The sequence below is a fragment of the Arvicanthis niloticus genome, chromosome X, assembly GCF_011762505.2.
Source record: "Arvicanthis niloticus isolate mArvNil1 chromosome X, mArvNil1.pat.X, whole genome shotgun sequence".
Taxonomy (NCBI): domain Eukaryota; kingdom Metazoa; phylum Chordata; class Mammalia; order Rodentia; family Muridae; genus Arvicanthis; species Arvicanthis niloticus.
In genome coordinates, this window is record NC_047679.1 from 59390601 (window position 1) to 59417424 (window position 26824).

Here is a 26824-nt window from a genome sequence, read left to right on the forward strand (position 1 = left end):
AAAAATTTCCGTTTATAGTGGCACATATTCATTGTATGTAGTAGAAAACATTAGTACAAGTATAGCATGCACTTGTCCCCCTTACTCTCCTATTTCTTTTCCCTTCCTCTCCTGCTCTTCTACATTTTTTGACAGTTGTTGTTCTTATCATTTCCTCCTCTCCTCTTCTGCCCTTCCCCTCCTCCTCCTCTTGCGGATGGCTTTTTGAATCCTAATGCTTCCACATCCAGAATGCTGACATTATAAGAATATACCACCATATGTGGTTTTATGTTGTAACGAAACTCAGGGCTTTGTGTATTGTAGGCAGAGCCCTCTCCTAACTGATCGTATTCTCGGTTCTCATGACTAATTCTATGTCATATCTATATTTTTATCTGTCATCAATGACAATGCTTTGCATTTACGAAAAGTATATGCTGGGGCTGGAGAGATGGCTCAGTGGTTAAGAACTCTGGGTACTCCTCCAGAGGATCTAGGTTCAATTTCCAGCGTACAATTGGCTGCTAACAACTGCAGGTAAATTCAGTTCTAGAGGATCTGATGCCCTCTTTCCTTCTGTTCTCCACAGGCACTCCACACACATGGTGTACAGATATACATTTGGGCAAACTCTTCAGACAAATAAAAATAAAATCTCAATAGAAGAAGGGTATACACTACCAAGATGCTCCTGGAATATAAATGTTGCTGCTGGTGGCAGCAGTGGCAGTGGTGGTAGCAGTGGCAGTGGCGGGATCTGCTGTGGCTCTTGGATGCCAGAAGGTACTGGGAATTCCCCTTGAACTGGAGAATACAGAAGCTGAGGGGCCTGTGGGTATGTGAGCAGTGGTGCTGCTACAAAGGGCTGTTGCACAGGAGCAGTCACGGGCACATTATAGTCAAGTGTCTGAGGTACAATGACAATTTTTTGAATTCCATTTTCTTCTACCACCTAAATGAGAAGACAGAATTACAAGTACATATTAACATCTACAGAAATCATTATGTTTTGGATTTATATCACATGCTGGTAATTAAGAAATCTAAAGTATAATGGATCAGTAATCAAGAAGGTAAGCTCATTCTCTGCCCCTCCTCCAACAGGTAGCTTAATTTTATCTCAGTATAAAGTCTGTAGAACTCTATGTCAACCAGGCTGACTTCAGACATACAGATCTTCCTCCTGACTACTGGGATTAATGGGTGTGCACCAGCATGCCTGGCTGTAGCTAGCTTTTTAAAAAGAGGTAATTTTTGACACATTTCAAAACCTTAAAGTGTAACATATAATTTAAAAGTACCCTTTTTAATCCTTACTTTCTGAACTTAATTTCCAAACAGGAAATTAATGTTAATTTCTTATGAACATTTATAAAATTTCTTGTTTTCCTTGTTTTTATATCAAAAAAAGTGTCATTTCTACAGGTTCACACTTTCACTTTTTCTTAGTAATAAATCTTTGAAATCTTTTCTGTTTGGTTCATAATCTGCCCTTGCCCTTTTTTAGAGACAGTCTCACTATGTAGCTCTGGCTATCTTTGAACTCTGGCTGGTCTGAAACTCACAAGGATCTGCCTGCCTCTACCTTCCTTTTGCTGGGATTAAAGGTGAGTGCCACCACCAAGCAGCCTTTTTTTTTTTTCCAATTTTTTGCCTAGTTTTCTAGTGCTCTAGATAATGATCTCTATTTATCACACCTCCACTCATTTATAGGCATCAGATTTGTTTTCAAACATTTTTGTGATTATAAAAACACTGCAAAGAATATTACTTTTATACTATAATAATATCTCATTACAAATTTGTAAAAATGTCTGTCTGATAAATCCTTTAAAGTGAAGTTGCTGACTGCAGGCATGTGTGCACTCATTTTCACTAGATAGTTTCTTACAAGCAATTCTGTATTGAATTAAAGTACATTATATTAACCTGTATCTGCAACACTATGCAATATACACAACCAACAACCATGAAGACAAAGGCTAGGCGGAAGGATAACAAGGCATCTTCTCAAGTACTGTAATTCCAAGGCAATTGAACCTTTTTTTAAAATCTCAGCAGGTGGGTTATCTGCCTGCCCATGTTAAGAGCACTACAAATAATTGAGGATTTTAAAAATAAGTTTTCTGAGACCTTTCACAATAAAATACTACTGGGTTGAAAATAGTACATTATTTTAAGGACTAAAGATTACACATTATCCGAAGCCATTGCTGTATGTATTGTAATGGAACTTAAGGTAGATTAACACACTCTACAACAAAGCAATGGAAGGTAACTATTAAGTGATCTAAATTCGCTAAGCAATTAGGTATCATGTGTAGGGTAATCTAAGGGAGGTTTGATTAAAATCAGTCACTTGACATAATTTCAGTTACAGGTTTAATTAAAAGCAAAATTTAAAGAAATGGTAAGAGTAAAGGTAAGTAAACACATATTTCAGAAAATCTATTATCATATGGTGACATAGTAAAAATATTAAATGATAATAAAGAACTAACCACCAAAGAGAAACCACATTAGCATACCTGAGACATGTAACCAGGAGGAAGATATATTGGAGGCAAATTGCCAGTTGGTGCAATCAGAGGAACGTCTGCAGGTCCTAAGAGAATTAATGAATATTAAGCAAAGTTCATTGCGGAATTCCAGTTAACCAGCGTTGAGCTTTAAAATAGCCATTTTGAAAGAATATTGCTGCACAGACACAAAGCCTATTGGCAAAGTATAGATGAAATCACTGAAGATTCATTCCAACCAATGGAATATTATCAAGGGATCCAATGAGTACTGGGTAAAATGTATATTATAAAAACTACTGGCAAGTTCACTGCAAGTGAGGATACAGTTTCAGCTTTCTGGTGGTGTTCTCTCACTTAGCGTGCTTATATTGTCTAACGTTTTACTTTGTGTCAGAAAATCATTTATTGCAGTTATATTACCTAATAAAAATGAAAGGAATTTTTATATTAGGTCTTCCTTCCAATAATATCAAAGTGAATATATATGTATGTAATGACAATTGATGAAAAAAGAGGACACGAATTTGCAAGAGAGCGAGGAGGGGTATATGGGATAGTCTGGAGAGCGTAAAGGGAAGGGACAAATTATATAATTATATGGTAATCTCAAAGAATAATTTGTAAAGTGAAAGGGGAACCTAGAGGGATGGGTCAGTGGTTGAGAGCACTGGCTGACCTTCTGGAGGCCCTGGGTTCGATTCTTGGCTCCCACATAGTGGCTCAAAACTATTTGTTAAGTCCAGTTCCAGGGCATGGAACAAAAGATGCTCTCTTTTGGCTTCCACATGGCAGCATGTCATACATACAGGCAAACCAACCAGACACATAAATAAAAATAAACACATCTTCAGAAAACAGATTTTTAGGAAAGGACCTACTATGAGAAGGACTTAGGCTTCACTGCACCTTTATATTACACATCCTTAATATCTCCACATAGAGTTGCATAGCAGCTAAAGTTTCTACAGCACAGATACTTATGTCATCATTCTGTGGGTTATTTGAAATTATTAAAACTAGTACTTAGTTCAAAGAAGATCAGAGTTTCTAAGGTCCTAGAGTGGTAATTTGTGTGAGATCATTATATACCAGAAAAGGGTGTTGGATCCACTGGAATTGGAGTTGCACATGGTTGTGGGCTGGCTGCCTTGTGGGTGCTAGAAACTAAATCTGCATCCTTTGCAAGAGCAAGAAGACCTCTTAACATCTTATCAAGAGTAAATATCCAATGGACCTTCTTCCCAAGGGTCATTGTCCAAAAAGAAATAGGAGTGCCAAGATATTTACTATTTAACAACATAGTGAGATGCTTACTAGGTACATAGCCACGGAAATGGCAGGCGATGAGATTGAATAACTTTCCTTTACAACAGCCCTCGTTCCTTTTCAAGGGGTGATTGTTTCTCTTCATCTTATCTTGCTGTGTTTCTGCAGTATATTCTCTCTCTCTCTCTCTCTCTCTCTCTCTCTCTCTCTGTCAGTAATTACATATATGTACACACTGTATCTCAGTTACATATATCGTCCCATTCTCTCCCTCCATCTCTCCTCATCCTTCCAATATATATCCCATTTCCTCTTTCATACTCTTACTTTTTAAATAGAAGCCACTAGTGTGTGTGTGTGTGTGTGTGTGTGTGTGTGTGTGTGTGTGTGTGTAATTTTACCCACTGAGGTGTGAACAATCTACAATGGAAGCCCTCCCACCAAGAGAAATGGCCTTCCCTCAATAGCCACCAACTGCCATTACTCTTCAGCAAGGGGTGTGGCATGGAAGCTTCTCCATGCTGGAGTTTAAGTCTCTTGATCCTATGGAAGTCTTATGCAACAACCACAGCTGTGGAGTTGATGTGTACAACACCCATGTCACATCCAGAGGCCAGGTTTTCACAGTGCTACTTTTCTCCACCCTCTGGCTCTTATGTTCTTTCTGACCCTACTTCCAAGATAGTCCCTGAGCGATTTTTGGTGAGTGTGTGCTTGCCTGCATGTTTGAGTGCCTGCCTGCCTATGTGCTTGCATGTGTGTTGATGTGGATGTCCCATCTACAGCTGAACAATCACATTTGCTCATTCTCAGCATTTGGTAAAGTTCAGAGTCTCTGCATTAACAAGTACCCTCTGTAGCAAGAAGCTTCTCTGGCCAGGTCTGAGAGTAACACAATTCTGTTACTCCCTGGAGCTAGAGACTTTACTGTATTTACATTCGTGCTTCCTTATCTTTTTTGGTCTGGTAAATAGTTTTGTCCTGGTGCCTTTGGCTCCCCTCTGTTTCTTCTGATACAACCTTCTGGGGTCTGGAAGAGCAACCCTTCTTGCCTCTTTTAGCCTTTCTGCAGTCTTCTGATTATGGTAGTCAGCCAAGTAGGCTTGGGCTGTTTTCAGGGACTTGCATGGCTTCTGAGCTATGACTGTGAACTAAAATAGGCCATCAAGAAGTTCCTTTTGGTCCCTTATTGAAAGGCTTACTTATTTGCAACTGCAAGACTCTGGCCAATGCTATTTGTTCAAAACCGAAGGCAGTGGGAAAGGAGGAAAGTCCATTATAAGTCTGTAAGGCTAAGGAGACATTTTCAACATGTGGTGTGGCTGGTAGCTTGTCCAGAATGAATTCCCATGTACTGAGGACTCCTTCTTTTGGCCCTCTTCTTCTCTCTGCTCTAGTGTTTGCTGTTGCTTTTCAGAACTGGAGGGAGTAACCAGTTTCTTTATTTTGTTAAAACTCTTCTCTGGAATACTTTGAATTATAAAACGTTATTGTGGTTTTTGTTAGTATGCTGGGTAAAATAATTTTTATTGATTTCATTTTAAACCTCAAAGTTTGTAATGAGTTAAAATGTTCTTCAAGATAATTATAGGTCATATTTATTTTCATATTGTAAAATGCTAGTTAATCTGTTCAACATTTTAAAAAACTGGATTCCTTTTTGAGAATTTTATATATGAGCACTGTATTTACATAATTTTCCCCCTTTCTCTCCTTCCTCCCACTCTCTCCAACCCCCCATACTTTTTAAATACATCTTATTATTTAATTATTATTCATATATGTATACATGTATAAGTATATATATACAAATACTGATAAATAAAGTGTTTTGTAAAAACAAAAACCAAAACCAAAACCAAAACCAAAAACCTCTTCTCTGGGACCAGGAATCCACTCCTTTCTGTCACAACTATTTTGTGGTCAATCTTGTTCCATGAGATTTCCTTTCAAGGATAATTTAGCCTGGCTAAATAGATGAGTATGATCCGGGGTGAAACTATTTCACCTCTTAGTGCTGGAAGGGTCTCTGTTCTCAGAGGATGCCCTAGCTGAGACATGCCTCACACTGGTCAGTATGGTGAAACTGGATCTCACCTATGGCTACAGGGGGAGTCTACTGCCCTCACAAAATATTTTCTGGGTATACATTGCAACTCATGTCAGACCTTTGCAATGGGTCTCAATCCCTTATATTCTCTCTGACCGAACCCTCCAATGTGGTCCCAAAAACTGGTCTAATTTTGATTGTCAGTCTTAAAAGAAAACACAGTTCTTATTTTCATATGTAACGAAATTTGGCCCTTATACTCACTCGCAGATCAAGAATGCCTGCCATTGTGGCATCTTAAATTTTAATTACAACCTATGATTATTATATATATCTAGTTGTAATTTATGAAGAGACTCTGAGGTACCCTATATCTAAGTCTCCATGGCTCTGTCACATGATCTTCAGTTGTGAGAGAGATGTTTTAAGTACCTTAATAGATTCTCCTATATTATTCCATGACCTCTAAGCTAAGGCGATATCCTTGAAAAGTCTTCATTTGTGGGCACCCAAGACTCAGCTTGTCTATGGTTAGTTAGGCCAGGGTATAGTGTGCTATCTGCTATGTAAATGTATCTCCTCTGGCCCCATCAGGCCACTGAAGTAGAAACTGATGGGGAAGAATTTGCCAAGACTCTATGTTGTCTATGAGAGGGAATTTTGAAAAGGGTCATTATCAAACTTAACAACTATAACCGTTTGTGGGAAATAATACAGGGGTGCTCTTAAGAAGCCTACTTACTTTCAGTGTAGGCTAGTTGAAAGCATGTAGAACACTAATCTGGCTGCATGTCAGAAAGCCTGGCTATACATTTTACAAGTCAAATCTTTCCAGATATTAGATAAAAGCTTAAAGGAATCCCACAGTCTTGCTTCAGTTTATTAGACACGGGTTTCTAGATCTTTAATACCATGAGGAGACCTAGATAGCCAAGGTTGCATACTAGAAGCATGAAGAGAGACAGGGATTGGCTATCACAATTTTCTATTTCCTGCTCAGCTCTGGAAACTTTATAGCTCCATCTTGTGGCCACTCTGCTCACTCACAAGGAACCTGCTCTTTTTATTATTATTATTGGATATTTTATTTACATTTCAGATGTTATCCCATTTCCCTATTTTCCCCTGCCCAGAAACCCTGTATCCCATACCCCCTCCTCCTGCTTCTATGAGGATGTGCCCCCACCCACCCACCCACCCATTAACTTCCTCCTCCCTGCCCTTGAATTCCCCCATACTGGGGCAACCAGCCTTCATGGGACCAAGAACTTTCTCTCCCACCTATGCCCCACAAGGCCATCCTCCACTACATATACAGCTGGAGCCATAGGAACCAGCTCTTTTAAGGGCCAAAGGACTTATTATTATTATATCCAGTTATTGCTGTTGTTAGCCAGGACATTTTAACCATGAGTTCTAAAAGTTACTCAGGTATATGCTTCTCTCAGGACATGCCCAATCAAGAAAGTACAGAGCAATTGTAACCAAGATAGCACCTCTCTGCTTTGTGAGGGAAGGCCAACCTCCACCCAAAGAACTCATCCTCACAGCAAACCTAGATTAGGACAACTGCCCATGACTTTTGGAGAGAATAAGAACATGTCTCAGTGTCAGCCTTCATTCTAGCCCTGTCTCCTCCTGTCAATAAATTCCAGTTTGAAAAGTCCCTTCTTCCTGTGGCTAGCAGTTTCATTTTCCCATAGTCAGTTTGTCAAAGTTCACACCACTAACATCATTCCTGTGCATCTGTTTAACCATGATTTTTACCTGTCCAACATGACCTCAGCCCCTTTCCCATCTCTGATAAAAACAGCCTGTAAGAGACATTTCTTCTCTCACTTTGTGTGATGAGAGACCTTTTTAGGTTTACTTCAAAATTAACCCTCCCCACTGCTGTGCATCTGCATCCTGAGTGTCAGGTCTTCTTGTAACCCAGGAAGCAGCTGGCTGTTTTAGCTCATCCTGTGCTCTATTCTGGGGAGTCACTGGCTTTCTCTTCCTGTGCTCCTTCACTCCTCCTTTCTTTCAGCGTTGCTCTCAGTTTGCATGAAGACGATTGAACACTTTTTAGAAGTATGGGATCCTAGCCATGACACCCTAAACTCTCTGCAGAACATAGCCCCTCTCCACCACACTCTAATTATCAGGTGAGCCTCTGGGCTGGATTGCTCTCTTTTTCTCTCTTACTTCTCGTTTTCTCTCACCTCTCTCTTCTCTCTCTTGTCTCTTGTCTCTTGTCTCTCTTTTGTTTCTCCTCTCTTCTCCTCTCCTCTTCCTCCTCCTCACCTCTCTCCATCATGTCCTCTCATATTCCCATCCATAGTGGCTCTAGCATTGTGAAGGCTTCTTGTTCTGTCCTTGGAATGTCCATTGATTCCCTTCTGTCTGCTTCTCTCCCAAGGTTACTAGGAATTCTTTCCCTTGGGTACTTCCTCTATTGGGAGGCCAAGGAGATGTTACTGGGATGCCTGCTATTTCCTTTTCTGTATTCTCCAGGAAATGTCAGACAGTTGACTGACATCCTGACAGGGACACAGGTCAGGGGTCTTTAGAATACCCTGGGCTCTCCTAACTATCATCAGTTTCCAAATTTCCCTCCAATACCTTCAACCTCTCTTCTGAGGTGTCCTTTGTCTAACGTCTCTAAATTGTGTCTCAGGAGTAAAATCTGACCTAGCAAACGACCCAGTGCCAATACAAATTGACCCTAGCATTTCTTAACCCTAACATTCTTCAAACTTCCTGAGGTTCTTTACAACCCTCTCATTTTTTTGTCCTACTGAGTCAATGTATAGGCAACCCACTTTTGCCCATACATCCTTTCAATCGGAACCCATGAAGACACTCACTGCTTCACTAAGTCAGTCTCTATTTTAGTTATTTCAGACCCTTCTACTGTCCTTTGCTGATTTCTGAGATCCCTTTTTCTATTCCTGCCTCAATAGACTGCTCCTTGCTTCTCCTACTTTGAGATCTTGTTTTGATTCTCACTTCAATAATCTTTTAAAGCCGACACTTGAGGATTCTCCCACTCCTAAACTTCAAGATTGTTCCCATTGGTACTACCATTTCTCCCCCATAAGGAGGCTCCCTCTGGCCCCGGGGAACTGAACACACTAGTTACTAAATACTCTCCCACCTGCACAGGACCCATCTTGGTGTGCCTCATACGCATCCCAAAGGATATGGATAAATGCATCTCCCCCAATCTTCCACCTAACACTGTCACCACTTTCTTCATTCCCTCCCTCTCAGACAGGGTCTGGATCCTTACCTGATAGCTAAAGCAAACTGCCTCACTCACTTCCAACCTCCAGAAGAGCTTTAATGATTTCCTCTACTCCTCCTGTTGGGTCTGACTTCACTTGCCTCACATAGCTAACAAGGCTTTTCTGATGTCCATTGCTGCCTGGCTTGCTTCAGAAGCAGGACCTTACCCTGCCTGACAGGACACCACTGGATCTGTATACACACATGGAGATGGCTGGAACGGGAGGTGAAGATTTCTGTAAGCAGGCTGCCATAGTAGGTTCCAGAGATCTCATACCTACCTCTAACCTCCCTAGTGTGTCATCACTGGCTATGATAAAAGGCCTTTGTCTGGCATACCAAGGCCTCCTATGCAACATCTCGCAGCTTACAATCTGATCTTTGCCACCTTACCCTAACCACTCTTGTCCAAACTCACAACATTAGCATGCCTCTCCTTGCTCAATCTCAAGAACTCCTTAGAACAACTGAGCCACCCACCACTAGTCAGTCAGAAACCAAAACCCAGACCCACTGACTGCCAGGAAAGAGTCACGTTGGTTTTCTGATCCCTTCCTTGTGTCTTACTTCTCCCACCCTCTAGTCCTCCGCTATCCCTTCCTCCCCCCAAAATACATCTCCCCCTTGCTATTAAATTCATACTCATGATTTCCCTGAAATCTTGTTCTTAAAAACAAATATTTTCAACTTAACCTTGGAGGTGTCCCCTTCAGATTGTCATGCCACCCTATGTACCCTGTCACAGCCCTAGCCTTTGGACAGTCCACCTCCCTTTGGCACACTCATTCTTAACACCAAATGCAGACACTAAGGGAAGCTCTTCCAGACATCCTGCTTTAACCTTTCTACCTATCTGCCTGTCATGGGGTACTGGAATCTTCCGGCTTTGCAGCTCCCAGGCATACACGTCTCTTCCTTTTATCAGATAAGAGTGTCCTCTTACCTTCCTCTGCCCCACATTCTAACTCTTCCCTGATGACATACAAATTTTAATCCAAAATGCCTTCTGTCAGGACACATTGGGCTGTGAAGATGATCTTCCTTCTACCCATCTTGGGGGCCTGACAGAAGTGGGCACAGGGACGTCCAAACAAGTATTAGAAGTCTCAATACTTTTCGTCAGGACATGATGTTGCACATTAGCTCCTGGCCGTCTAAAACCAGATCTGTTCCCCAGCTGCTGTTTGTCATGCAGGATCTTGGTCTCCTGGAGGCCACCTACAGGCATGTATGTGTACTTCTGAATGATCGGGGCTACTGTATTTGTAAGTTAACACTTTTAGAGATGAATCACAGAGGTTAAGGGATAGAGTCAGCTCTTGGTTGGCATTTTCATTGTCCTAGCTGTTTTTGTTGGCTGCTTTTTTCATCTTGCTTCCCTTGGGACTCCACTGATTCCCTTGCTTACTAACCTCTTCAGAAATTTTGGCTCACAGAATTACTTTAATTTCCTCTAGTGAAGTGAACTCACAAGAATATGTTAAAGCTGCCCCTGTCCTTCAGACCCGTTCTTCCTAGGACCATCCCCAATCCCTGGAAGGAAGTACCATTTAGAGAGGTGGTTGCCCCATCTTCCTACTGAAGCATGAGTTTAGATTGAACGACAAGGTTCATGATCATCTTGCTTTGAAGGGAATTCTATTTCAGGAAACAGTTTCAATTTCCTGAAGGCAGACTTTACCTGAATATACTGTTTCAGCACATCCTAATTTAAGCATTAATACTATCTCCTCTAATCCATTCTGATCATTTCAAAAAATCCCCAGCCCCCACCCCCACCAGTAATCTCTTTCCAAGTCTAAGCCTTATAGAATCCCTTACTTTAAGAAGTTTACTCCCTCTCCTTCTGAGGAGAGCCTGCCACCAGAAAAGAGGCATTGTCTGCCTCCTCTATTCCAGCTCCCTGACTCACCACTCCTTTTGCTTTCCTCACACCCCTAGTCTCCTGCTGCTCCCATGACCCTATGACTCAGCCCATCATCATTAACACTTTGTCTGTTACATGACTCCCACTCTGTGATCTCTCCGCATTTTATGCTGTCTCCCCATAAATGAGGTGGCCAGACTCTAGGGACCATCTCAAGTCCAGTTTCCTTTTCCAAGTCCCACTTGGTCTGAATAGATGCCACAGTTTTCCATTTCTGTGGATCCTACTGACCATGACCATAGACAATTTATCCACATCACCCAACTGTTTGGCCTGATGTGACTGGGTGATTGCATTATTCTTTATTTGTTTTTAACCCTGAATGAGAAGGAACATTTCTGGAGGGTGGCAGAGGACCATGTTGCCAGTCTTGTTCATCAAGCACCTTGATGATCACTTGAAGATAGCCATGGCTGTCCCCAGACAGAACACTAATTGACCGAGAGATGCTGGTCACCAATGACTCAACCATATTTTCTCCAGAATTTCAGCTGGCATGGCCCAATAGGCCCATAAGGTGGTAGGTAAATCATTAACAGCTTAAGGAAGTAACACAGTCTCTAATTGAGAACTCAGTCCCCTTTTGATTGAATTAACCTAAGCTTTCTAAATTAGTCTGAGCTTCTTGAGAGACTGTTTTCCACTTTTGGAAAGTTGCAATGCCTTCAGAAGGGTCCACAGGTCTCACCAAGGGATCTATTTAACTTGAAGTTTAAAGTAGATGCAACTTAAGCTTTAAAAAATAATTTTTACAAGTTACAGGTTAAATATCACATGCTTGTCTTGGCCATAAAAGAACCCAACCAAGAGGCCTCTAAGGAATTCTGTCACTACACTCTTGGTCCACCTGGACCAAGTTCTGTTGTAATGCTTCTGAAAATGGACAAAGATTTGTCTAACCTTGAGGCCATTCACCAAACTATGCCTAGTTTGTAGTCACCAAGGGCACTAGACTATGGACTGTCTCATCCAGGGGGGAACATTCACAGACTGGAGATCTCTACCTAAAATAGACATAATTGTCCTCTTAAGTATCGTTCTTCTGTGTTGGTACTGTCAAACAAGGAATGAAGGTACCCAGGATCCTTTGCTCCCCTAACACTTAAGTCCACAGAGAACAGGGCAATTTTGATCATATATGACAAGACCATGTCCTTTCTTTTGGGTACTGGTGAGATTGATTAATTCTGTTCTAACTGACTACCAGAGAACAACTACAGGAGTTTCCTTCACCTTTGCTGTCATAAAAGGAAAACCTAAGATTCCACATATCACACTTCTATCCACTTTCTCCTTCCAGGACTTTATCCATAGGAACTCCTTTTCTTACCCTTCTGTCTCTTTTGTGTACTAGTGAGGGACTTACTCTGTAAGCTTGAATTCTTTCAAATTATCCTCTTATGCTAGGTTGCAGCTGACAGAGAACCTCATTCATTCCTTGACTTTCACTGCAACTCCTAGGGTATCCCCATTGTATGAGACAAAGTTGTCTAATATTAACCAATAGCACCAATTGTCACACAGCTCCCTCAATAACACTTCTGAATATATTTTGATAGCCCAATACCCATTCTCCTCCTCAGGGCTATGAATATAAACCCAATCATCTTTCATTTCCTGTTTCTGTTAGCTTCATTTCTGAGAACTCCTGCCAAAATACGCCCATCTATGCAGTCTGGAAACCAAAGGGTTCCTTCTAACTGTGAACCTTTCCACCTAGTAGTCCTTCACTCTAAGGTCCTCCATTTTTAGCCCACTCTGGTCACTATTTCACAGTCTTGGACCTCAGTGCTTCTTTCTTCACCACTACCTTCCACCTCAAGTCCTGTGATCTTCTTACCTGATTCATGACTCAAATTTCTTCCAACACCTTACCTTGACTGTCCTCTCTCAGGGATTCTTAGTATTCAGTACTTTAGACAAACACTTCCAAAGCCTCTTCTCTAAGACATAGAAGACATGTTCTTATGCTTCCTCCCTGACTAATTGTCTCCTGAATCGGATATCCTCTTCAAGTTCCTAGGCAACCTTAGATATCAAGTGTGTAGAAACAAGGTTTAGTTGATTCAGATCACCTATCTGGGCCTGACAATCACCCCCATACCACACACAATTCTTGCCTCCCGGAAGGAGGACATTAGCCAAATCCATTTCTCTTATGCCAAGAAGGATAGTCTTTCATTTTAGATCTCACAACCTACTACAAGTTGTGTCCCCAACATTGCTTTTATCTCAGAACCTTTTTATACTATATTAAATGGTGATGTCAATGATTACTTGGTTGCCACACTAGAAATATTTTAAGCCTTTATAATCCTGAAGCAAGCTCTTCCTGGATCTCCTGCTCTTGGGTTTCCAATCTATTCCAATGTTTCCACCTTTACCTCTTCAACGCTTGTAGCCAGGCTTTAGATAGTCTAGCCTAACTGCCCTGATTACCTCCAGCCTGTAGCCTTTGTCTAAAGGAGCTGATGGGAAATATCTGAGCTGGTGCCTTATGTCTCTAACTTCAGGCAATGACTGTTCCTACGTTCGCCATAGCCTTCAATCTGTCCTTTACTAAGTTGTTTTTTCCTGTCCTCTCCTCTATTTCGTCCCTTCGCCTCCAGTCTTGTCATATCACTTTTTTCTATCTTGCAGCCTCTGGACAGCTGTTCCCTCCAGTATCCTTGACGCTCTGCTCCTAGCTACAGACAACACCCTTCTTGTGACACAAACACACACCTCACCATTACTCAGAGACAGTAGATGACTCACTCCCTTAAGGTCTCCTTTCAGCTCAATTCCACCCCCATTATTGGGACCCTTGATTCTTTGATTGAGGGCTGCTCCCTCAACGATCCCCCACTTGTTGATTCCCATTGTTGAAGGATGAGAATCTCAAGTGCTTCCATTCTCAGTGAGTGGAAGAGGCAAACTTCCTCCTTCTTAACCAGGCAGAGCCCAGCCCACTTGCCAGGGCCCTACCCTCAGCCTGGGGCACATCAGTGATCATCAATCCTGACTCCATACCTACCTACCTATAGCATCATTCAGCCCACCTCCTAGATTTGGAGATAATGGTGGTTTCCTTATACCAATATCACCACTATCACCAATGAGAGGCTTTTCCCTCTCCTCCTTGAAGCATTCTTATTGTCCGAAGGGGATGCTGCCATCCGCTGCCAAGGGCATCTCACAAAGACTTTGTCACCCTGGGGGATTGAATGGCCCATCTCTGGACTGGCCTAGCAGTCTAGGGCCAGGATGTGCCCCACTGTCTCTTTCCTCTGTGTACATCACATCTCTCATGATCCCTCCTTATCCTATCACACAGGCAGAACCCCTCAGCTCAACCAGAGAAGTTGTTTCAGGAGGCCCAGTTCAGTAGCTCTACTGGTATATCACCAAAGAACCCAGCTTGATGTGTGTCATCTGCATCCCAGAAGTCAAGGAGAGCTGATCAGATGCATGTCCTAACCTGTCCCATCCCTTATCCATCCCCCCTCTCTCATTACTTCCTTCCATACCAGACTGTCTTACTATCCATCTATGTCATGAAACTCCACAACTCCTCTATGTTCTCCTCCTGTTGGGACTATGTTTACCTGTCCCTGGTAGCAGATCAGGCTTTCTTAATCCATATCTGTCTGGCTTTCTTAGCAGAACTGCATCACCCCTACTAGAAAACCTGAAATCAAATATGTACATGGGATGCCTGGAACTGAGGCAAAGACTTGTGCAATCAGGTCACTATGATTAATTTCCAGAGATTTCTTACCTGCCTACAATCCCGTCAACATCTCTTTAGGAGGCTAAACCAAAAGGCCCTTTGCCTGACTGCCAAGTCACCATTTGTATCACTTGTATTTCTTTCCTCCATACCTCTTGGCAGCCTTCAGCCCTCTATGTGCAAGTGCAAGTTAACCACACCTTCCCCATCTACCACACGAACACACCTCCTTCTTTTCAGTCTGGTGAACCTTTTAGACTAACTGAACTGTTAGTGAACTGGTAGTAATCAGTTAGCAAATCCTTATCCTTTAGCTGCTAAGAGGCCACTGTCCTGACTTCCCTTCTTCCTGTCCTTCTTTTCCCACACCTCGTCCTCCTCTGTACCCCTCCAACTCCATCTCCATCTGTCACTTGAGTCTTACCCACAATTCCTCTAAAATCCAGTACAGTGCCTTCACAACTTATCCTTGGAAGTGCCCCCTTCAGATTGTTATGCACCCCCAGCCTTTGGACATTCCATCTTCCTCTGGCACACTCACTCTAACACCAAATGTGAGCACCCAGGGAAGCTCTTCCAGATATCCTGCTCTGACTTTTCCCATGCCTGGCATCCACCACTGGAATCTTCTGAATTCGTGGCTCCCAAGCCTGTGTGTGCTACCTGAAGGACTGGGCAAATGTACATACTCTTACCTTCCTGTAACCTATAATATTAGTCTTCTCTTCTTATTTACTCATTTGAATCCAGATCTTGACCTCTGTCAAGACACACCTGGATGTGCAGATGATCCTCTCCCTAGCAACCTTCAGAGTCACAAACTCTTGTGCAACCTCTCAAGAACAAGTCAAAGGTAACCTTATTTGTCAGGCCCTTCACTTCCAAGCTTCATGTCCTTCTGAGCAAAGACAGCCAATACCACCCCATCTTCTTTTGTAGCCATAGAGCCAAAAATCAAGAGTTCAAGAATAGGACTTGGAGGACACTGCACTCCACTCCCTTCCTCACTATAAACCACATTCCAGCTTGAATGCCCCTTCTTCCTGTGCTTACATTCCAGCTCAAACAGACTTCCGGTGGCCAGCAGTTTCAACTTTCCATAGTCAACTTCCTCAAATCAACACCACTAATATCATTCCTGCACATCCTAGTTTACACATGATTACTACCTGGCACAACCTGACCTCAGTTCCTTCTTCAGCTCCAATAAAATTTCTAGCCTGTAAACAAAGTTTGTCCTCTTCCTTTCTCTGATGAGAGACGTTTCTCAGGTTTATTTAGAAAAGACTTCTCCCTACCACTGTAGATTTGCCTCATTGTCTTCCTTTTCTTTTTACATTTTGTTTCCAGTAAGGAAGGAGGTACCTCTCTCCCTAAGGACTTATAAGGCCTTGTAGTAGCTTGAATAAGAATGGCCCCATAGGCTCATATATTTGAATATTTGGTTTTCAGATGGTGGAGTGTTAGGAAGGATTAGGAAGTATGGCCTTAAGGTAGCTGTGACCTTTTTGGAAGAGGAATATCTTTTGGGTTGGGCTTTGAGGTTTCAAAAGCCTAAGCCAGGTCTAGTGACTCTCTCTTCTTCCAACTCTTAGACAAGATGTAAGCTTCTAGATACTGCTCCACTATGCTTGCCTACTTGTTGTCATGCTCCCCACCCTGATGGTCATAGATTCACTTTTTGAAACTATAAACAAGCTGCAATTTAATTAAATTTCTTTTATAAGTTGCCTTGGTCATAGTGTCACTTCAGAGCAATAGTAACTTAGACAATCCCCAAGGCTCTAGAGCCTTTTATATTTTCCATCTCTATAGAAAGCCTTTAGCAGCTCTAGAACTGGTAGGAATAGAAATAATATCAACAAGAAAGTGAAAGTTTGTGTCTTGACCACCTTCTCATCTTTGGCACTTTGGTCTCAGGCCCTCCTCCCTGATGTTAATGGCAAGCCTTCTTGTTAAACTTTTAAACCTGCATGACAGGCAAACAGATTTTCACTCATTCTTTTCTGGTTCAACCTAGCTGATCCATTCCCCTCCTAGGCAGGGACATCAATGTTTAAATTTCAGATCCACTTAAGGCACCAGAGGCTATTTGGCTTTCTTAATACTGTATCTCCTGTCCTGGAGTGAACTGTTCCTGTCTGGGGCCTCAGAGGTCCTCCATATATTCTCCAAAGTAGATGCCTACATCATACAAGAATTTCCCCCTGAAATGGGATGTCTCCATTTTTGGATATTCCCTAATAGCTACTCCTATCACAGTTTTGCCCTTAAGGATCCTAACAGCTTTCCTGGAATGTTCCAGTATCCTTTCAAGTCTGAAGTAGGGAAAAACTTAGTCTTTCATTGATAAATTCTGGGCTACTATACCCCTGTAACTCTCCATGCCCCTGTTTAGATTGTACCACAGAACAACCCAAGATTTGAGGACTATGAACAAGGTTCTGATCTAAGCCATTGTTTCTAATCTTTAACCCTCATAAAACAGACACCCTCTAATATCTTCTGGTTCCCAGTATTAGACTTTAAAGATGTTTTCTTTTGTATTCCTGTCTACCCAAACTCTCAACTCCTGTTTACATCATAATGACAGGACCCCTTCACCCAACTTACTCAGCAGTCTTACCTCAGAGATTTTAGGATAGCGCTCTTTCCTTATGCTTAAACCCTATCTGTACAGAGACCTTTCCTCTCTTACATGTCTCCCTAGGAGTAGCCTCCTTCAGTATGTGAATATTAATCTGTAACTCAGATAAATCCACTTCAGATCAAAACACTATTCTAACTCTTCAAAAACTGTCTTCATGTGGCTATAAGGATTTTTGGTCAAATGCCCAGACCTCCCAAAAAGGGTCGATTTATTGGAATTTACTCTATCAGAACAAGCAGTCTTTCCAGTTACTGCAATAGTTTTGTTTCAACTATGGTACTCCAGCCAAAACCAGCTAAGAAACTTTTTAGGAAGGATCTGGGTTTTCCAGTTTGACCTGATAGCTATTAAACTTGTCTATGAAGACTTGGGAGAAACAGAGAAAGAGCCATTAGATAGGATCCCTAAAATGATATAAGCCCTAGATCTCCTAAAGAGATTTACCTCCTACCCAGCATTAACTCTGACAGACCTTAATAAATTTTTTCTTTGTATGTATATGAGCAAAAGGGAGTAGCAGTGGAAGTTTCAACAAAGGCATTGGGGCCTCTCAGTGTCCAACTTGTTATCTTTTGAAGCCTGGTGGCATAGTGCTTGCTGCCCGTACCTCAGAGCATTGGCACCCATGGCTCTTTTGATTGGGAAGACCTCTCAACTAAGCCTCAGAGAATGATGACTCACAGGTCACATTAGATCCTTGAAAATCTCAAGGATTTTGCAGTGGGTCTTAGATAGAACCAGCAAATAAACCTAGATGGTGTCAACACCATGATACAAACAACTTCAAAGTGCTCCTTTGGGGCAGACCTGGTGGGTCTAAAGGTTCATTACCTACTTCAGTATACCACTGGGACAGATGATCAAGGCTATCCTCTCACTACCAAGGTAAGTATAGCTTAAACCCGAACTCAACTCACTTTTAGGATATCATCTCCTCATATTAGCTTATAAGGAATAAGGAAAAAAGTCAATTTTCAAAACTGCCTTGAGCCAGCATAGGTTCAAATATAGATAAAGAACACTGGACTCCTACTGGAGTTTGTTAGTCTAGCTCTCTGTGCCCCCTAACCTATACTTGCCAAGCTACCCCCACATGCCCAAACTACAAGTTTAAAATTGAAAATTATTTCTAGCCATAAAACTATAAATATAGCAAGGTCACATACCTGATAAGTTTTAAAATAAAGAAAATGTAAAGTGTAGAGATGAACCCACACAAGGTTTTTGTTGAATAAAAGACAAGTGCTAAGTGGTAAAGGAAAATATAATACTTAGATGATGTGTAAGTTTGCATCCTCCTGATTACTCAGCCAAAGGGGAAAGGGAGGAAGAGGCATGTGTTAAGGTTATAAAGACTGTTTTATGTGCTTAACTGGCAAAGCTGCCATTCTACACTGATGCTAAAATTTCCAAGGTCATGAAATAAACTAATTTTCACTAACTACACCGAGTCTCCAGTACTCTTCTTATAAAGTGATAATTGTTTCTCACAAATTTGGGAGATTGAGCTTCTATTGAAGACCTCCTCACATTTTAAAAGACCTCTTGAAGTTGTTTGGATGATATTTTATCAAGTGTTACTCAGGTCTCCAAAACAGCCAACCTACAAAACCCATTTCACATGGCTTCATCTGTCCAGTGTGAACATTGTGTCCTCCCCTAGCTCAAAAGGCCTGCTTCCATGAACTCCTTAGAGATCTGACTCCTTCTATAGTAAGAGTCAAGGTGAAACATTCTTAAAGCGCCCTAGATCCCAATGAGTAGCTAGATCTCTTTTTTTGCTTTTAAAAAATGTTCTATGATATAATTTTACAAGCTCTTTCTTCATAGTCCCTTGATATCCTTTCTACAACACTCAACTAAGTTTAGGGAAGTCATACTAGACGTTTTCCTTCAGAGAGATGTATGTATATATGTATGTATGTATGTATTTTATGTGTATGAATTATATGTGTATGTGTGAGTGTGGGCATGCATGGATAGAAGCCAGGAAACAACTTCAGGAGTCAGTTCTCCCCTTGCTCTTGGGCTCTGGGAATTAAATTTAGGTTTGCATGTTTGCATGGCAAAAACTTTTTCCTGCAGAGCCATCTTGTAGTCCTTAGGGAGATTTCTTAACTGAGTCTTAGACTGAAGTTATCACTTGCTTTGACTCACTTCCTTTATCACTGTGTTCCTATACAGTACATCTTCACATTTTTACAACCATTGTTATTATATTTCTTACCTGCCTCCCTAAAATTACCCCATGGTGACACTTTTAACCATTGTGACTTTCATTATCCTCTCATTCCTATTCCTATACCCTACAGCCATTTTCCCTTATTGTTTTTCCCAAAAGGTCCGTGATCTCCTCTAATAAAACAACTCAACTCTGGCAAAGGATTTCTGACTTTGCCTGACTACAACTCCTAACTAGACTATCATGTTTTATCCAGCCACTCTGTTTAAATGAACTCAACTCACAGTCTCTTTCCATACATACTTCTAATGGAACCCCTATCATGTGGGACACCTTCCAATATTCATATGGTTGAATAGAAACACAGATGTCCATTCCAAATCCCTTTATTCACAAGATTGTCTTTTTAAGCCAGACTTCCATTTTTGTTAGGGCCACAGGGAAATGTCCATTCCTCTGGGCATTATTTCATCATATGACTTCACTCTCTGTTAGATAGGACAAAAAAGACAAGAAGAACATGCCTTCTCTTTTTCAAACACCCCCAATCCAAGACAACCTACAACTCTCACAGGCATATATTCTTAAATGCTTCTAAATTAAAACTCCCATTTCCATCATGCTAGCCACTTAGTCATTCCAGTCTGTCTCTTTGATAAGAGTCTGTCTCTTCTCAGAAAGCCTTTCATATTTTCTCTCTCTCTGATAATGACCAATAGTGGGTCCAAATCAATCTCCCGAAATTCTACTAGGATTAGAAAAATATAACAGTTTAATTTCTTCAACATGAAATTCCTCAGCTTCAGCTCTTTCTTGGAATGGTCTTGGCTTGCCACGATTTCTTTCATGCCTCAACTTCCTCCTTTTAAAATGCCGTAATCACTTACTTTTCGATCTACTCATCACCACATACCTTAATTCTTCAGCAGCCACCTTTCTATGTAGAGCTAAGGTCTCTTGTTATGTTCTCACTAATTTATTTGATACTTGCACCAATGTTCTTAATAATGTTCCAGGTTGCATTTTTTAGCCATCTCCTCCCTGTACCTACCTTCTTTTGTAATCTCTTGACCTTGAGGGTTTTTCATCTGATACCCTTCTTATTGGAATAAGTCATTATGGCAGATATAGGTACCAGAATAAGAGTTCTCACATTGGCTTCTTATGCTTATCATACTTGTTGATCAAAATAGTCTTTGGGACTAGATTATATTTAGGTATCCCTCAAATCCTCAAGGCCAATTTAATTTTCCAATGGTTTCATTTGGAAAATTAAACTGGTAGAATTGTTTACAGTAGTCCAAGGAGTACCTGCCTGGCCCAGGGACAGAAATGTCCTGTATATGCCAATTAAGCAGGGATAGTATAAGATGCAGTAATAAGACTAAAAGAGCAGCCATCTAATTAAATGGAGAAAACCTCTGAGGGATGGCTCCTATGGAAGGACTCATGGGACTGATTGGCTTTCATCTCCGGGGCTCACTCACTGACATAATCTCTCTCTCTCTCTCTCTCTCTCTCTCTCTCTCTCTCTCTCTCTCTCTCTCTCTCCCTTTTAGTATGACTGATTTTTTTATATTAAAAGCCATAGAATTCCCATGGCCCTGTTGCAGGGCCATTGCCATTACCATTGACATCAGTGCCTGTCTTTTTCCATCAAGGACTTTACAGTCTCCAAGTTGATGTTACAGTTAGGCCTTCAAGCTCTTGAGCTAGTCATTCCACGCTTCCCTTCCAAAATGCTTAAGCCTTCTATGGTTTGTCCATGGCCTTCAAACACTACAATATGTAGCAACATCAATAAGGTCCTTTTGACAATCCTTCTGAGCACTGAAGAAGTGCCAGATGATGATCTTTGCCCCTTGCCAAAGACTTGATCTTACTACTTTGTCAGGGAGCAAATTTAGAGATAAAAAGGCAAAAAATAAAAGAAAAATCCCCACATTTTAACCATCAGCCTCTCTAGGTACAGCTTGACCACAGTGCCTTGTGAGGTCTTATACAAATATTAAAAACCCAACAATAATTCTTTTATTTGAGACAGGGTCTTTCTATGTAGCCCTGGATATTCTGAAACTATATAAACTAGTCTAGCCTCAAAACTCACAGAGATCTTCCTGCCTCTGCCTACTGAGTGCTAGGATTAAAGATGTATGACTATACCCTGTCTTAAAGTCTAATAAATCTTAAGGATCCATGGTGCCTTATTTCAAATGACCAAAACCCCAACAACTCATATTATACTATTTATTACTTAACAAAATAGTAATATGCTTGCTTATGTATGCAAATATAGACCTATGCAAATGGCACATGAGGGAAAGACTATGTAACTTTTCTTAACTGTATAAAAGAACCCCATTCCCTTTCAGGGGGTGACTTTCTCTGTCACAAACTGCCCACCGTGTCTCTATTTCTGCAGCTTTAATCAGTATTTTCTGCATCTATTCTGTCCTGGTAAGTACATTTGCTGAGCCTCTGTCTCATCATTGTCATTCCTGGCACAGCAGTAGATCAAAATATCCTTAGAATATAAAACAATTATCATAAAAACAAAAAATTCATCTTAATTTAAAATAGTTTAATAATAAGTCTATGGATATAAAGCAATACCTTTATTATTGACTATTTAAAATTGAGATTATTTTTGTTTTATACATAATAAAATGTGTATGCATAATTAAAATACTATAATAGTAGGGGAAAATTACTATACACAATACTATATATGTGTGTCTTCTCTTTTGGACATTGTTATTGAAGGTATATAGTGCAATGATGGTGCATGCTAGATATTAAAGAAATGTTTGTTGGAAGTGTGAATAAATGAGCTGTCTGAAGGCCCCATCTGCAGAGCAGTCTAAAACTGGTCAATTAAACAGTCATTGTATGTATACTATACAAATTTATATAATGTATATCTAGTTTTGTTGTTTTAGATTGTACAGATTGGTGATTAATAAGAGATTTACCTTTTAACAGAATGTCTAAAAAATTAGAAGATTTATAGATAGTTAACTCTTTCTAGAGGGAAGAAGGCTCACAAGTTCCCACACCTCCCTGAAGAAATTACTGGCAGTTAATGGTGGTTGGAAGTGGTAGACATTTTCTTCAGCAGTATAGCCATTCCTAAGATACACACTTCTATATAAAACCCCCACCCATGTTCATACAAGTAACTCTAATTAAAGTCAATGGGTCACCAAAATTAGGCAACCACACCCATGAAAGCCAAAGAGAGATGAGATGAGAAAAGGAGAGATGTCATCAGAGGGAGGGCAGCAAGAAAGAGCAAGGAAGCTATAATCACAATACATTATATGCATACATTAAGTAAAGATACATATGCTTGCATCCTTTTAAAAGAGGAGAAAAGGTCATTAAGAGAAGAATGTGTGATGGCATTTGCTTTTGAATAAGTTTGTTTTATTCTGTTCATCAGTTAAACTGGGCTTTATAAATTCAATAAACCTGAATTTAACTTTGATAAGAAGATATGCCACTATAATTCAGATGTCATTTAATTTTGAAAATATAGATCCCTGGCCCGGATACTGGTGGCTGGAGCAGTCTCCCAGCCGATCACCTCCCCTCTGGAAACTGAGTCCAGAGGCACCCTAGGGAGGTCACAGACCGCAGAGCTGCAGAAGTACCCAAGAGAGGTCAAGGACCTCAGAGCTGTAGGCATCCTAGAGAGGACATGGCCCACAGAGCTGCAGAGCAGAGGACACCATATCCTGAAGCATCATAGAGGAGCAACTACATTCAGAGCAGCAAACACCTAGCTGGTCTACTACTGTGGAGACACCATATCCTGAAATGTCCTAGAGGAGCCACTGTACCCAGAGCAGCTGGAGCTCAGGATCATAGAGTCATCCGGACCCCCGAGGAGTTCTGACACAACCAAGATAACTGGAAAGGCAGACTCCAGTCAGAACCAGTAAGTGCAAGTAGCACTACAGCTAACCAAATGGTGAAAGGCAAGCGTAAGAATGTAAACAACAGAAACCAAAGTTACTTGGCATCACCAGAACCCAGTTCCCCCACCATAGCAAGGCCTGAACACCACATCACACCAGAAAAGCAGGACTCAGAATTAAAATAACTTCTCATGGTGATGATGGAGGACTTTAAAAAAGACATAAACAACACTCTCAAAGAATTTGAGGAGAACGCAGGTAAACAGGTAGAAGCCCTTAAAGAAATGCAAGAAAACACAACCAAACAGGTGAAGGAATTACACAAAACCGCACAGGATCTAAAAATTGAAGTAGAAACAATAAAGAAATCTCAAAGAGAGACTACCCTGGAGATAGAAAACCTAGGAAAAAGATCAGGAGTCATAGATGCAAGCATCACCAATAGACAACAAGAGATAGAAGAGAGAATTTCATGCGCAGAAGTTACCATGGAAAACATAGACACAACGGTCAAAGAAAATGTGAAATGTAAAAAGCTCCTAACACAAAACAGCCAGGAAATCCAGGACACAATGAGAAGGCCAAACCTAAGGATAATAGGTATAGATGAAGGTGAAGACTCCCAACTTAAAGGGCCAGTAAATATCTTCAACAAAATTATAGAGGAAAACTTCCCTAACCTAAAGAAAGAGATGTCCTTAAATATACAAGAAGCCTACAGAACCCCAAATAGACTAGACCAGAAAAGAAATACCTCTCGTCACATAATAATCAAAACATCAAATATACAAAACAAAGAGAAGATACTAAAAGCAGTAAGGGAAAAAGGCAAAGTAACATATAAAGGCAGACCTATAAGAATTACACCAGATTTCTCACCAGAGACTATAAAAGCCAGAAGATCCTGGACTGATATCATACAGGCCCCTAAGAGAACACAAATGCCAGCCCAGACTACTATACCCAGCAAAACTCTCAATCAATATTGATGGAGAAACCAAAATATTCCATGACAAATCCAAATTTACACAATATCTTACCACAAATCCAGCACTTCAAAGGATAATTGGTGGAAAACTCCAACACAAGAAGGGAAACTACAACCTAGAAAAAGCAAGAAAGTAATCTCCCAACAACCCTAAAAGAAGGTAGCTATACAAACATAACTCCACTGCTAATAACAAAAATAACAGGAAATAACATTCATTTTTCCTTAATATCTCTTAATATCAATGGACTCAATTTTCCAATAAAAAGACATAGACTATCAGATTGGATACATAAACAGGACCCAACATTTTGCTGCATACAGGAAACACACCTTGGTGAAAAAGACAGACACTACCTCAGAGTAAAAGGTTGGAAAACAATCTTCCAAGCAAATGGCCCCAAGAAACAAGCTGGAGTAGCGATTCTAATATCAATAAAATCGTTTTTTCTACCAAAAGTAATCAAAAAAGATAAAGAAGGACACTTCATATTCATCAAAGGAAAAATGTACCAAGAGGAACTTGCAATTCTGAACATCTGTGCTCCAAATGCAAGGGCACCCACATACATAAAAGAAACTTTACTAAAGCTTAAAGCATACATTACACCTCACACAATAATAGTGGGAGATTTCAACACCCCACTCCCTGCTATGGACAGATCGTGGAAACAGAAACTAAACCGAGACACAATGAAACTAACAGAAGTTATGAACCAATTGGACTTAACTGACATCTATAGAACATTTCATCCTAAAACAAAAGAATATACCTTTTTCTCAGCACCTCATGGTACCTTCTCGAAAATAGACCATATAATTGGTCACAAAACAGGCCTCAACAGATACAAAAAGATTGAAATAATCCCTAGTACCTTATCAGACCACCATGGACTAAGACTCGTCTTTGACATGGACAAAAACAACAGAAAGCCCACATACACGACTGAACAATGCTCTACTCAATGATGACTTGGTCAAGGAAGAAATAAAGAAAGAAATTAAAGACTTTTTAGATTTAAATGAAAATGAGGACACATCATATCAAAACATGTGGGACTCCATGAAAGCAGTACTAAGAGGAAAAATCATAGCTCTAAGTGCCCACAAAAAGAAAATGGAAAGAGCATACATTAATAACTTGACAGCACACCTGAAAGCCTTAGAACGAAAAGAAGTTAATATACCCAAGAGGAGTAGATGGCAGGAAATAATCAAACTCAGGGCTGAAATCAACCAAGTTGAAACAGAAAGAACTATACAAAATAGCAACAAAACCAGGAGCTGGTTCTTTGAGAAAATGAACAAGATAGACAAACCCTTAGCCAGACTAACCAAAGGGCGCAGAGACAGTACTCAAATTAATAAAATCAGAACTGAAAAGGGAGACATAACAACAGAAACAGAGGAAATTAAAAAAAATCATCAGTTCCTACTACAAAGGCCTATACTCAACAAAATTGGAAAATCTGGATGAAATGGACAATTTTCTAGATAGATACCAGATACCAAAGTTAAATGAGGAGCAGATAAACCATCTAAACAGTCGCATAACCCCTAAAGAAGTAGAAGCAGTCATTAAAAATCTCCCCACCAAAAAAAAAAAAAGTTCGGGGCCAGATGGTTTTAGTGCAGAATTCTATCAGACCTTCCAGGAAGACCTAATACCAGTTCTCTTCAAACTATTCCACAGAATTGGAACAGAAGGAACAATAACCAATTCGTTCTATGAAGCTACAATTACGCTCATACCTAAGCCTCACAAAGACCCAACAAAGAAAGAAAACTACAGACCAGTCTATCTTATGAATATTGATGCAAAAATAGTCAATAAATTTCTTGCAAACTGAATCCAACAACACATCAAAGCAATCATCCATCATGATCTAGTAGGCTTTATCCCAGGAATGCAGGGATGGTTCAATATTCGGAAATCCATCAATGTAATCCACTACATAAATAAACTCAAAGAAAAAACCACGTGATCATCTTACTCGATGCTGAGAAAGCATTTGACAAAATACAACATCCCTTCATGTTAAAAGTCTTGGAAAGGTCAGGAATTCAAGGTCCATACCTAAACATAGTAAAAGCAATATACAGCAAGCCAGTAGCCAATATCAAACTAAATGGAGAGAAACTTGAAGCAATCCCACTAAGATCAGGGACTAGACAAGGCTGCCCACTCTTAATCTACCCATTCATTATAGTACTAGAAGTCCTAGCTATAGCGATTAGACAACAAAAGAAAGTCAAAGAGGTACAGATAGGAAAGGAAGAAGTCAAAATTTCACTATTTGCAGATGATATGATAGTATACTTAAGTGACCCTAAAACTTCCACCAGAGAACTCCT

General features: G+C 40.5%; 1 protein-coding gene across 1 annotated transcript in view; it reads right to left on the reverse strand.

Moving 5' to 3' along the window:
- The window catches only part of LOC117695246 (fibronectin type III domain containing protein 3C1), a 63116-nt gene that overhangs the window by 29083 nt on the left and 7209 nt on the right, over window positions 1-26824 (reverse strand). The window contains exons 4-5 of the mRNA XM_034486095.2: window positions 2511-2587; window positions 664-934 (exon numbers count right to left, since the gene is read on the reverse strand). Coding sequence (XP_034341986.1) covers window positions 664-934; window positions 2511-2587 — 348 coding nt within the window. The remainder of the gene's footprint in view (window positions 1-663; window positions 935-2510; window positions 2588-26824) is intronic.